The sequence below is a fragment of the Rutilus rutilus genome, assembly GCF_951802725.1.
Source record: "Rutilus rutilus genome assembly, chromosome: 11".
In the NCBI taxonomy this organism is placed as follows: domain Eukaryota; kingdom Metazoa; phylum Chordata; class Actinopteri; order Cypriniformes; family Leuciscidae; genus Rutilus; species Rutilus rutilus.
In genome coordinates this window covers 7,512,399-7,526,433 of record NC_140216.1, presented here as the reverse complement: position 1 = coordinate 7,526,433, position 14,035 = coordinate 7,512,399, and the positions used below count along the sequence as shown (strand labels likewise).

Below are 14,035 nucleotides of genomic sequence, written 5' to 3'. Positions count from 1 at the left end.
GTTCTCTTGAACACATGGCATGGAAACGCTGCTTTATTCACAAAATAATGTTTTATGCGATATTCCAATGTTGCGTATTAGTTAAATTCACAAATTTGGATGCAATAATACCATATTAGCTCTCTGATACCTTGTTATATGACTGTTAGTACACAACGTTTTATCAAATGTTTGGATAACTTCTGTAAAATTATGTTTAAGGCGAGACCCTACAGGTGAATAGGGTAAAATTTTAAAATAATAGATATCACCATGAAACTTCCTCAGTTGATTACTTACACAAGTATATATAAAAAAAAAATGTATTACAAGTTTTAGAAATTTGCATGTTTAATTATGCAAATTATCTCATTAAATATGCACGATTTTGCATATATTTTCGGTAGATAGATCTGAACATATGATAAAGCCTTTTTCATTTTGTTTACACACAAGATATATGCTTTCATTACCTAGGAAATCAAAATATACTGTCCATAGCCTTAAAAAATCGATTTTCGCCATATTTTTTTTGATTAAAATGTCACATAAATCTGGCCAGGAATGATTTATTAACAAATCCCTCTGAAAATATCTTCAGAATACTGCTAAGTGTATAACTGGAAAGTGTGGTGTACACAGGTGCTACATAGGCTGAGATGTCTGTACTGGAGAATGACAAAAAACTCATTTTGAGAAAACGGAAGTTAAAGATTTAAATAGCTCTAAATGAGATTTCGTCGTTAGCTTTAAATCCACCTTTGGACATTCACGATTGGTTACTGATAGAAAGGAAATGCCCATATTTGGGTTACATAGCATTGTGCAGGAGACTCAGAGCTTTACAGCGATACCCGTCATGAGAGCTCGGCGTGTCGCGTTGGAATGTTAACTTCCTGGTAAATTCGGGATAAACTTACTGCTGCAAGTAAACAAAATGTGATAAAATAAACATCTTAATGTATATTTTCAACGTTTTCTTTATAGCAGCTTGAAAGAACACATATTGAAGGAGTAAACTAGCCCAAAATCTCAAAACTGACCACTGCATGAAAAATCTATGTTTTTGCCTGCCGTGTCTCACCTTAAAACAATTCAAACATACCAATTCTCCAGAGACTTAGACATCACAAAACAGTATAAGATAACAGATAATAAGATAGAACAGTAATTAAAGGTAGGATTAGTCAGAAACATTTGTAAGGGGGTTAGCAAAGGACAAATGTCTCGATTTCTGTTGAGACATTCAGATGGTAGAGTCAGAATTTGGCGTAAACAGAATGAGAACATGGATCCATCATGCCTTGTTACCACTGTGCAGGCTGGTGGTGGTGGTGTAATGGTGTGGGGGATGTTTTCTTGGCACACTTTAGGCCCCTTAGTGCCAATTGGGCATTGTTTAAATGCCACGGCCTACCTGAGCATTGTTTCTGACCATGTCCATCCCTTTATGACCACCATGTACCCATCCTCTGATCTCAACCCAATAGAGCATCTTTGGGATGTGGTGGAACGGGAGCTTCGTGCCCTGGATGTGCATCCCACAAATCTCCATCAACTGCAAGATGCTTTCCTATCAATATGGGCCAACATTTCTAAAGAATGCTTTCAGCACCTTGTTGAATCAATGCCACGTAGAATTAAGGCAGTTCTGAAGGCGAAAGGGGGTCAAACACAGTATTAGTATGGTGTTCCTAATAATCCTTTAGGTGAGTGTATATGATCAACTGATTAATATTTTGAATTTGAATAGGAGAAAAATAATGCAAAGAATTTATAAATTATTGAATAATATTAGTTGTATAAGAAAATAAATGAAAAGAGCACCTAAATGCCACCAAGAGAAAAAAGCTTTGAAATTTTCATGTCACTATGGTGACAGAAGGGTGGAATAACAAATTCATCATGGATGTGTGCATGACATGCTGTGCGTCACTGATAAAAAGCCTATTTTATTTATATATAACACAGTATATTTAAGTATAAACATTGGAAATTTGAGTGTGGAGAAAGTCAAAAGAGTCTGCAAAGAAAAGAAGCCACATTACGTGTGAGATTCTTCAACTCTTAATTTGCATAATGGCATGTGATGCACTCTCAGCATTCACAATCTATTTTCTCTCTCTGAATATGAAAGACAAAAACAAGAGCAAGAGGGGAACACAGAGAGAAAGGGAAAGCCTATAGCAATCAGATGCAGCATAAGAGTTTTTAAATGGGACTTTTTTATCTTGTTAAAAAAAAAATAGATTTTCATATAACTATAAACTTTATTGTTTTTAATAATGTTTAATATTAATTGTATATAGGCTAATTAATATAAATAAATTAATAATAATAATTAACTATAAGGATCAAGCATCTTACACATCATGCCCTTGTCGAAATGTCAAGCACGGGGTTTCTTTTGACGAGACTGGCATGTGGCCATCATCGTCATGTGTATATGTCCGATTATGTCCGCAAAAGATATGATTCTCATATCAGAGGAAAGCTATAAGAAGCAAGGAGAGGTATTTGATGGAAAGAAAGACATGGTATGATGTATTCAACAAGAGGATGTGACAGATCAGATGTCAGGTACAGAGAGAGAGAGAGAGAGAGAGAGAGAGAGAGAGAGAGAGAGAGAGAGAGAGAGAGAGAGAGAGAGAGAGAGAGAGAGAGAGAGAGAGAAGCTGTGATTTAATAGCTGGGTGCACCTGCAGCCTGGATATCCTCTGCATCTCAATGAGCTTTGCGTTCCCTCTACCCATCACTGTCCTTCCTTTCTACTCTTTCAATCCCTCAGTCTTTCTCTCTGCATGCTTGCTCACTCTTTTACTCGTTCTTCAGGATAATAACCGTAAACAAAACTGTCCTTATAAAGAAATATTGAAATATTTATTACATTAAATCAATAATTGCCACAGAATTACACACAAACCATGTGTATTTTGTTATTTCTAGTGAACCTGTATTTCATGTAGTCAGGTTTCTGTATCCTTAATGCTGAGAGCATATCACACAGCATGTCCATGTTGGCTATTCTACTAAATGAATATGAATTTGAAATTTAATATGAATATGTAGTTTAATTGAATGCACAGCCTTTGATGTCAACAACAGGAGAGAGCAAGGAAGGTTAAAATCTCCCATAAGTATTTTGTCCTGGCTTTTGGCCCTTTATGGTACAGTATAGTCACATGGCAATATATCATTTCCCTTCACTTTATAGAACAAATTGCATTGTTGGAATTAAAAAGGGCAGACTTGACAGAACAACCTTGTCTAACACAGTTTTGCAGAAAATATGAACGTTGCCATGTGGCAATTCTGTACCACAGTGGATGTATTGCTGTGATGCATTTCCACACTTCCATAATAAAACTGTATACTTTTAAAGCATAACAGTACTTATGCATAAATAATACAATTATGATGTCTGTTATGTGTCTTCAGAAAAACATAAAAATGCATACCATTTTCAATATATAATTAAAAAAAAGAAAGTTTACCACTAAAGACGAACTAGGATTTCCGAAACTTTGTTACATTTTCAGTTGTGTACAGATTTGATGTATTTCCCAAGGTGTTTCTCAAAAAAAAAAAAAGAAGAAAAAGCTATTGTTTGTTATTGTTACTAGAGCTTTTATATGTAAATTAACTAAATAAATAAAACACAAATTCTCATTGTAAATATATTGCATTTAACAATGTTCAACAACAAGTAATGGATAATTGTTTTGTTAACCTAACTATGCACATTTATATAGTTGATCACTTTCTTTTATTTTTTGATTGACCCTCAAAACAGACCTGTCTCACTCCACAAATGATCTCAGTACAACGCATAAGATCACCTTCCTTCTCCTCCTCCTCCTCCTCCTCCTTTATCCTTCTGTCTGTCTCTCATCCCTCTCTTGAGTCTGACGAGGTAGGCATATTTAATGTGACTGACAGTCTGAGGCAGTACCCTGACCAAACGGAGCGGGTGTCAGCTGGGTATGTTGGCGCTCGGTATAAGGGGCTTTTCATATAGCCAAACAAATTAACTGCCGACACCTAAATTAATGTTAGGATGAATTACACAGGTTCATTGAAAGCACTCCACCATGAAGGTTGAGGAGGAACATGCTTGGGCCTGCTATACTTAATTTATTTTATTTTTTTTAATAAAATGTGTCCTCCTCCTTCACACTGTCCCAAACCCCAGCCTCTGTCTGTTCACTCTGATATATGCGTATGCTGAAAATGATAACGCCTCATGTCTATTATTTGTTTAATTTTTCTGCCAAAAAGCTGCAATGCAGACCACAAATTGCTTCCAGTAAACAAACAGCCCAATTGCTTCTTACTTACATCGCAGACAAGGCCAAACACAGGAAGGGATAGCTTAAGTCTGTTTGATATTTAATGAGGTGCAAAATCTGAGAATCATGATTTTTTTTTTTTTTTTTATATATAAATATTGTTTTGATTATATAATTTATAATGACAAAAAGCAGTATTAAATTTTTTTCACTAGTGGTCCTAGACAGTATTCATATTGGGGCATCCAACAGAGGCATTTTAGTCCTGTACACAATGAAGACTATACAGAGAGCTCAGAGAGATAATTCTCCTATGCTGAGCATAGAGAGACAAACATAATGAGGAGGAACTGAAGAGTTTATGGAAAATGCCATATCAAATCACATAAAAGCAGCTGGAGGAAAGATAGATGAGCGTTAAGCATTCTCATGGGGTTTGCTTGACAGGCTCTGAGGTATTTCATCCCACCTCTAAGCCAATAGCAATAATGAAGCTTCATATAGCACAGATTCAACCATCATGATCAATAGACCCATCATGCATTGCAACACAGTGGGGGTGGATTTTATAGTATATAAACCAAAGGACTGGTCTTTTGTAAAACGCAGAGGGAGGAAGTTACTAAGAATGAATTGTCTTTTACAATGCTTATGGTTAGTGAATAAGACATTTACATCAAAGTACCATGGTGTTACTGTTTAATATAGTCTGTTTAAAGAGATAGTTAATTAAAAAATTTGAATTCTGTCAGCATTTACTTTACTTGCATTATTCTATCATAGACTTTCTTTCTTCTTTTGGAAAAGCTCCCAAAGCTTTTTTTTCTCCATACAATGAAAATCAATGGGGTTCAATGATATCCAATTGATAAAAATAAATAAAAATAATACTAATTTGAAGCAGACAGTGCTTCAAAATATCTTCCTTTGTGTTCCACAGAAGAAAGAACGTATGAAGCTTCATGCTGGCCAAGTCTGGTTCGGTTTTGTTAAGTGGAGATTTAGCTTGTGGACCAGCATAGTCATGACAAAACTCAAACAGATTGGTATTTATCTTAAATATAGCTGACTAAGGGACGTAGTGGTTAGGCTAGAGAAAAGGACCATACTGGGAACAAAAACACTGCACATGCTGTTGTCTGAAATAGCTTACTATCACATGAAGGTGGAGGTCCTTCAAACTCGAGATGAGTCCCCAGGCGACAGGTTTGAATGCCGTTCCCATTTAGGTGATATCCTGGCAAACATCTGTAACGCACTATATCACCTGTGGAACGAGAGGGAGTGAACAGATGTAAGCATATTCATCATTGCTTTATCAATTGTCTTTCAGATGCACTTTCTGTAATATTATGGAGAACATGGGATTTCTGAGATGCTCGGAACAACAGGAGCAGCATCTGGCTGTTCCTGCCATTGCCTCGCTCACAACTTGATGAAGGCCACGTCCCCTCCCTGTCTTGCTTAATGGCTGACAGTGACAATAAAAGAATAAAAGGGAGAAGGAGAGAGTGAGTCAAAGGGAGACTCAACGTGCCGGCGCTGCATTGCAGTGTAATTAAGGAAGCGCCACACCGCATGGTTTACATTCATAACACCCATAGGCTGCTACCTGAGGGCCGCTCAGATCTCTGAAGCAAATCTCCCTGTTGCCACACAAACATTCAGGCACTCTGTGACTCAGCTAAGAGGAACAAAAACACCTAGTGGTTTTATAATGTAGCATTTAACTTGAAGAATTGGAACACAAGCTTGCAAAGAGAAAAAAAGAGAGGCTTTGCATGCTGTGGAATACATATTTAGGAATGTGTTTGTGGCTGAGAACATGCATTCATGGCCATCCAAACACAACGACCTTAGTTAAATCGCTGAATTAAGTGAATAAATTGGATGTGGTGGATAATCAGTGATCAAAACAGTGATTCAGTGTAGGTTTGTGCCAAAGACCATGACTGTTTTAACCCTGACAGAGGCTCTACAAACACGCTTCATTCCAGAGAGATCAAACAACCCTGCACCAACCCGTAACAACCCATTTAGAACAATTAATATAAATGAATGCATTTTTTTCTCCATGCCAGAAAAGCAGTGCATTGATTTACCAATGGATTTCAGAGACAACAGAGGCTGGTGACTCATCATTAGAGGACCAATGAAGTCATGATCGTTTTATTATTTATAAGTGTTTTCTGTGGGTACTCAAAGGTGAAACCAACAGCTTTCATAAACGATTCAAAAGAAAAAAAGTTAAATTGCTTGAATACAATCTAGAGAAAAAAAGAACCTATTAGAGATGGACAGCCAAAATTTTTCAATTGCAGTTCGTTCAATTATAATTTGTAATTACTGTTAAAGTAGCAACAATTGCTTAAGTAGTTGTTTTTGAGAGGTGGAGTTGCACACAGAGACTGGCTAGTTTATAATCTGCTAGGACTGTGCAACCTCATAGCTAGTAAGGCTAGTAAGTTCCTCAATTCACCTGCTATAGGAAAGTATCGCAAACAGATTATATAGAATATAAAAGTGTATACTTAATTTATAAAATAGCTTCTATCTGGCCTCCCCATGACTTTGTGTTTGCACAAAATGTAGACTCAACCTATGTTCTAGCACCAAGCACAATACAACATAAGCCTCTGCTTTGAATTCTGGCAATGAGTCAGCATATCAGCAAGGCCCTATGGGACTGGTAGCCCTGGCATCTGAGCGGTTTTCTCTCCTCAAAGCGAGTTCTCGAGGGGTGTTAGCGGTGGGGATGGGGGGTGCGGGAGGTGTGTGTGTGGCTGGCTCTGCTATTCTGGGAACATTATTAATGAGAGGCGCTCAAGCCTGAAAATGAACTGGCAGCCTGCGTCTCTGCTCAAAATGTTCCACTTATACTGGGCCAGGCCGAGTCCACCAACACGAACACACACAAGCAGGCATACAAATCAGATTGTAAATGATGTAAAATCAATTCGAACTCACCTATCTTAAATTCTTTACTGGCCATCAGTATTTCTGCATTAGGAATGATGGGAGGTGGCAAACAAAACTGAAGTCTATAGGCTAGAAGAAAAAGAGACAGAGAGGTAAAGAGAACAGGTTCAGACATGTCATATTGCATTGGGGTTATTCATTGTGAAAATAAAGAACAGTTCTAAATGACAAAAAATATAATTTCATTTAGGGTTTAGCTGAATAGCTAAAGGATAGCCCCTGTTAGATCCAAAGATAATTGTCTACATTGAAAGCCATGCATTGTATTGTAGTAGATGTTTGAGCATTCCTTTTTTCTTTTTTGGAGGGCTTTTTATGTGTGACATGGCTGTTGTGATGCTGACAGCTATCAGTGTTGTCATGTCGTAATCTACCTGCAGCTCCATTGGATTGAAAAAACTGTATTCAGTCCTAAGCACCCATGCAGAGCTGTAGTACTCAGGTCTGGACACGGTCTCAAATCCATCTTGAATCCAAGACCATATTTTCATGGTCTTGTCATGAACTCAGGAACAATTGATTGGCACTGGTTTTTGATGGTCTTGAGTACCACAGCACTTCAGATACATTTTGTGGTCTGTGCCAAAATGTGCCTTCTGAATCATTCAGAACCTCTTTAGATCTTAGTCTTGCCTCCAACTCAACCTACTTTTTCGACTACAACTCTGCAATAGTGTATTTAATCACATCTTTCCACGGGGTCCTGCGGCAATCAGGCAACTGCTATTGAGATGTATGGGAATGCTAACGTAACTTTCTCTTGAACCAATTACCTTGGTAGTTGATCTTGAACAGTCCACCTTTCTCAGAATTGCTTCGGAAACGTATCAGAACTTGATTAGAAGTGCTGCTTGGTGGGTTGTTGGCCTCTCCCTCTGTAAACACTCCGAGTTTGCGAGCTGTTTCCTGAGGTCCGTCCCTGTTGAAGACACATCATTAAAATTCAATGTATAAAACCTGCTAACCTTGCATACTCAATGGGACAGGAGAACACCACATTCCTTGTTGCCTGACAATGCACAGCAAGTCAGACCCCACCCATATAACCAGGCTGATTTGAGAATCGTTTTGTTGAATATTGATCACTTTACTGATTTGAGGGACGATTCTAGCCATACTGATTACCTCTCTGATTTCAGAGACTCCTCTCACACTCTTACGGTTCTTTCACGCTCAGTTCAGACTCAGCCTCTGTGTCAAGGCATTGTGAGACCGACACCACCGTCTACAAGGACATCACATAGGGGGGGTTACCTTTACAATCCTCTTGTGGGAAGGGAACAACTTGGCACCAACCCAATCCCAGTTTTAACCATGACCGTTCAGCTTCAAAACCATCTGTTTGTGGCCAACTGAGCTTGCTCTACAGATTATGTCCTATCCTGTGCATTCAGAAAAGAATCTGGTTGGCTAAAGGGAGTGCTGGCTCACTGAACTGAGACCAAGCTGTCTTGACAGAGCTTTTCTTTACTCTTCTGGTTATACTGTACCTTTAGTTTGAGTTGAAGTGGATGTATCATGCATGTAAGAGAGTAGATAATGCCTCAAGAAGAATCAATGAATTTAGAGAAGGTGTGTAATTAGACTGCATCTTTATCTGTTTTAAGGGGAACCTGTACATACAGGCCTCAAGTGACTCAATTTAAAGGGCAATTAATTAGCCACCAGTCTGCATGTGCTATAAATATGCTCCCTCCCAGAAAAGAAAGTGATAAACAGAGAAAGAGAAGGTGACAAGTTTTAGAAGCACAATCGTTACAGGAAGTTGAACAACTCACCAGACTGTGATGAAATCTTGGGGGCCATGGACTTGCAAGAGGGTGAAATTAAGACGAATTCCCAAGCCTGATGCCACTGTAATCAGCCAGCTGCAGTCCGCAGAAGCGGGGTAGTCCTCTGGGTAACCGGGGGAGAAGATAGTGCCATTTTCTGATGTAATGTTACCTCCACACGGCACTAAAAGGGAAAAATGAAAATGAAAACAATTGGAAAAGTTTTTGTAGAAACCAAAGATTAAGGAAACACCATCACAGAAAGCAGCCTTGGCAAACAGAGGAGAAAGCAGAAACCAGGATAGGGGCAGGGCGACATGGGTGAAAATCCCCGCTGGGTTCTAAAACACCACTCAGTAGTCTTTCTCAGTAGTTCACTTTCCATGTCCGACTCCATCTTAGAAATCCCTCTTGCAGGCAATGCTTTGCATTTATATAGACGTGTCCATGTTTCCAATGATTCAAATGAGCCCCAGACATATGAAATCAAATCCCCTTCCTGCTCTTGCTGATCCCTGATCCCATGCTGCTGCTGCCGCCCCCGAGTCGAAGGGGAAATAATCAATGTGATTTGGCTGGCGAAATAAAGATAGGCCCACAACTTGAACGCACACATAACGACAGTCATAATACACTCTCACTCTGACTGTACTCTCAGCGGTTTCTTGCACCGTCAAGGTCTCTCCGTCCCCACATCCCCACTCATTCCCGCCCTCTCTATCCTTCTACAATTCTTTATACACTCTTTCCTCCTCCTTAATTTCCTCTCGTCTCCGATGGAATGCTGAGAGGGGTGCCTACGTTGTAAATGAAGTATCGATCACAGCATTGATTAAAAAAAAAAAACATGCCACGCTATCAAGCAGAAATGCATGGTGACGTTATCGATTGGGCAAAAAAGTTGAGTGGTGAGTGTGGATGGGAGGAATGTGGTGAACTGAAAAAGAGGAGGGAACCATAGATGAAGGACAGGCCAAGTTGGTTGATATGGACAGGTGCGACAGTGGTAGAGAAAATCGATCATCTTTTTAATGCCTGGAAGAGGAAATCTATGTACATGACACCCTAGGCATTAACTACTGGTGGCAGCATGTGTAGGTGATAGCTAGGGCAGTAGGGTTGTAAAGTACTTATAATTTTAATTAAGTAATCAATAATATATATACATATAATATATAAAATATATATGTACAATTTATGTACAATATTGTACGAATTTGTTCTTAACTTGAGTACTTGATTTTAGGTACATTTTACGTAAGTGCATTTCATTGTAAAATGTAGTTAGCCACAGCTCTAATCATTAGTGCCTCTGAAAACATCTCATCGGTCACCACAACAAAGTCTTTGACCTAAAGCAACGCACTATGAAAATACTATATAATATTTTACTACAGGTGAAGATTTTACTATACAGATACAATGATAAAATTCTGCTTAATCAGGACACTTGACCACAGCATGTCCATAGCCAGTTTATTTCATCAGTTTCAAAAGCTAATATAAAATGATACACTTATTTTATATCTTGAGACCCATGCTTTGACTTCATTATAATTTCTCTGTCTATAAGAGAGAGAGGAAGAGAGAGAGAGAGAGAGAGAGAGAGAGAGAGAGAGAGGAAGAGGGAGAGAGAGAGAGAGAGAGAGAGAGAGAGAGAGAGAGAGAGAGAGAGAGAGAGAGAGAGAGAGAGAGAGAGAGAGAGAGAGAGAGAGAGAGAGAGAGAGAGAGAGAGGGAGAGGGAGAGGGAGAGAGAGAGAGAGAGAGAGAGAGAGAGAGAGAGAGAGAGAGAGATGACAGTTTGAAGTGCATTAAACAAATAATGTGGTACTCTTTCATGTTTTTTGGGGGGGGACTCTTATTCTTACTTACTGGTACTCTCAGCTGTGACTTTACAGTCCCTTCAAAAATGTAATTCACCTGTTGCGTTTATATATATGAACACATTCTGTGAACAAAAGAGTCATATCTTTCATCTTGACAGTGCACATATTACACAGCATGGGAGTATGGTGCGTCACATTAAATTTTTCCCTTTTCACTCTGTGTAACACCAGAGCTCTCAATTCCTACAAATTCAATTATGCACACTGCAAGAGTGTTTTAACAAGGCCAAGGTTGATGCTAAGTTTTTCATTGTGTGGAGTATTGTAACACAGAGTGGATGAATAATGTGTGTTTCTATTTGCAGGTTCAACTGTGCAGCGATGCTGGGCAAAGCACCGGTGCCTGAACAAGGAGACGAGGCTGCAAATGCTATGTCAGCCCCTTGAGTACCTCCCTGGAGCCTCTTTATTCCCACACGAGCATTCAGCATCCCCAGTGCATATGCTACCTCGTGACCCACTGCATAATTAACTCATTGAATCAACAGAAAAAAAGTGAGCATGAGAATGTGGGTCAAGGATAAACTCGATTCCTTTCCCATCATCCCCTTGGATAAGATATTAGAAAGAAGCCATTAAGTCTGTAGGGATGGTTTATAGTAAAGAATTTGCATTCATGTGCAGTTGCCCTTTTTGACCCACATTCAAAGCTGCCCATCTGATGATGGGTAAAACAAAGCTAGTAATTAAGCATACAGAATACATTATTTGCCAGTAGTTAATGTTACATTCCAGATGTTTACTAATGTGGGAGAGGAAATGGAGGGGGTTGTACCTTCACAACGAGGAAACGGATGATCCCAGTTGCGTGTAGTACCATGTTGACAGGTAAGAATGGAGTGTCCCATCAGCTGATACCCAGGATAGCACTCAAAAGAGATGGACTGACCCACATTATAACCAGCCCCAACCACCACACCATTGTGAAAGGGTTCAGGATCAGGACACTCCTGAAGTTCATAGGCTGGAAAAGACATATTGCATATTGATACATGAAACATGGGGGAAGAAAATGCATGATTCATTTTTGAACCAGCAAGAAGAAAGCAGAGCCCACGACAAGTGCATCTGTTGTGACACCTCAAAGAAATGAATTTGCATCTATAAAATGATTGCTCTGAGCTCCAAGCACCAATTTTAACCAAGTTTTACATGTAAACCATTTGCATGGAATCAACTGATTGCTGTACACCAACAAATGCAATCAACGCAATGCAATCAAAGCTTTGGCAATGACAGGTGCTGTCATTTTTTTCTTCTCAGATTTCAATTATGGAGGTCTGAACTTCATGGGAAAGCAAACAAGTGATCAATGTTCATTGCAGGCAGTGAAAGCACCAAAACATACTTCACAACATCTCGTCCCTGAGTTAAGATGATTTCCTTGTGTTTCACCATTTTTCTGTCTATTTACCTAAATGATGTCTTAAAGTCATTCTGAAGAGAAGTTCTGAAATAAAAATGAATACGCATTTCTTTTCATTAGTTCTGTCTGAGTCTGGCGCCATTATGAGAAGTTTTGCCAAATTATTTTTCAAGTCTCAGACACAAAAGGAAATACGCTGAAGCTTTCAGACAGAATGACCATGACTAAAGAAATTTAATTATGTGGATCAGAGCATCTTCAGTAACAAAGCTCTGCAAAAGGGTATACTGCCGGATTTAATGCTTGATTTATATGCTAATGTACACATAATTATGTAAATACTGATTTCACAAGTCATTTCAATACTGCAAACTGTCATTGCGTTACAGTGTAAATTCTGATAGCTTTCATGGATCCTTCTTAGAACAGGCCCTTTCTATGACACAATTTTTAAATTCACTCATTGGACTCATATTCTACTTTGGATTCTGGCATCAGCAGCATTTTACACCTGATGGATTTTATGCACAGCTTCATAGAGAGTGGATTACTATCGTGTTTACTCGTTATCTTGACTGATTGTCTTGGCAAGGCATTGAAACTGACATTCAAATTGAGGTTCCTGAGAAAATAAACGTACAAAGGCAGAACTGCAACAACAATGATTACTACAACAGAATGTGGAGTTGTGTATTCCCACCCCCAAGTAAAATGGTCAATCCTCAACTTTTTCAAATGTACTTTTTTAGTTTCCTTACCCTGATAATCAAATCTGAAGCCAGGCTTATTCTGAGAGTGATCACTATGGAAATATACAGTGGTCTCATGGGAGGTGGTTAGAAGAGATGGTGGTATGTCCTGCCCACTGAATCTGCCAATCACTGTGCTGGTGTCAAAAGGTCCATTTCTAATTTCCAGGAAATCATGGTTGGCCTCAGTGGAAAAGTTCAAGAACTGCACATGAGCCCCTGTTTGGATGATACAACAGGATGTGTTTAGTAATGTCAAAGTGGTAACAACTAGTTTTATGCAGGCAACAGGCATACAAGAACAACTTCTATCTACTTGAATGGAGAAATTGAAACTTGATTTCTATAATTGCGATATTAGGGACAAAACTTCTCCTATTTATTTTTCCATGAGTGCTCTGCCTCATTCTCATTCTGTCTCTGGTGACATTCCGTAACAAACCAGTTACATCTCATAGTTAGTATCAACAGTTTTAGCCAGTTCATCTTAAACTAGAACTCACTGGCATTACCAGGAAACTCTTTCTAAATAGCATCTGTTCATTCTGCTGTGTCCTTACCATAACCGACTGGCAAATAAATCCTCCAGGTGCAGTCACTGTTGCTAGGGTAGTTTCCTGGGAAACCAGGGCTGAGGATAGTGCCTTCCATCTCCTCTCTGATTCCCCCACACTGAGCTGAAAGGAAAAATGGTGGGGATAGTATTAGAAACATTCATTTGTCGAAACACATTCTCCAATATAAACCAAACCTGTAGTACTCAAGGTTCAAGTACTTCTAAAGGCAAATACATACAGCTGACAGCTGTCAGGCTATTATTAGAGAATGATATGATGCAACCAAAAGGCTATTTCCACTTCTTTTGATTGGTGGGAACATAAATATGACTGAAAGTGAAAATTGCTGTCACTGACCTGCAAATGAACTGGTCTTTTATTGGTGAGCCAGCATGGCTTCTATAGTTGCTAAATATACAGTAGGATCCAAAAGTCTAAGAGCACATTGAAAATCTAAG

At 38.9% G+C, this 14,035-nt stretch overlaps 1 protein-coding gene across 1 annotated transcript in view; it reads right to left on the bottom strand.

The window, feature by feature from the left end:
- csmd2 (CUB and Sushi multiple domains 2) overlaps positions 1-14,035 on the bottom strand; it is a 296,611-nt gene that overhangs the window by 40,865 nt on the left and 241,711 nt on the right. The window contains exons 40-46 of the mRNA XM_084424679.1: positions 13,581-13,697; positions 13,030-13,239; positions 11,681-11,869; positions 9,026-9,203; positions 8,021-8,166; positions 7,236-7,316; positions 5,422-5,535 (exon numbers count right to left, since the gene is read on the bottom strand). Coding sequence (XP_084280805.1) covers positions 5,422-5,535; positions 7,236-7,316; positions 8,021-8,166; positions 9,026-9,203; positions 11,681-11,869; positions 13,030-13,239; positions 13,581-13,697 — 1,035 coding nt within the window. The remainder of the gene's footprint in view (positions 1-5,421; positions 5,536-7,235; positions 7,317-8,020; positions 8,167-9,025; positions 9,204-11,680; positions 11,870-13,029; positions 13,240-13,580; positions 13,698-14,035) is intronic.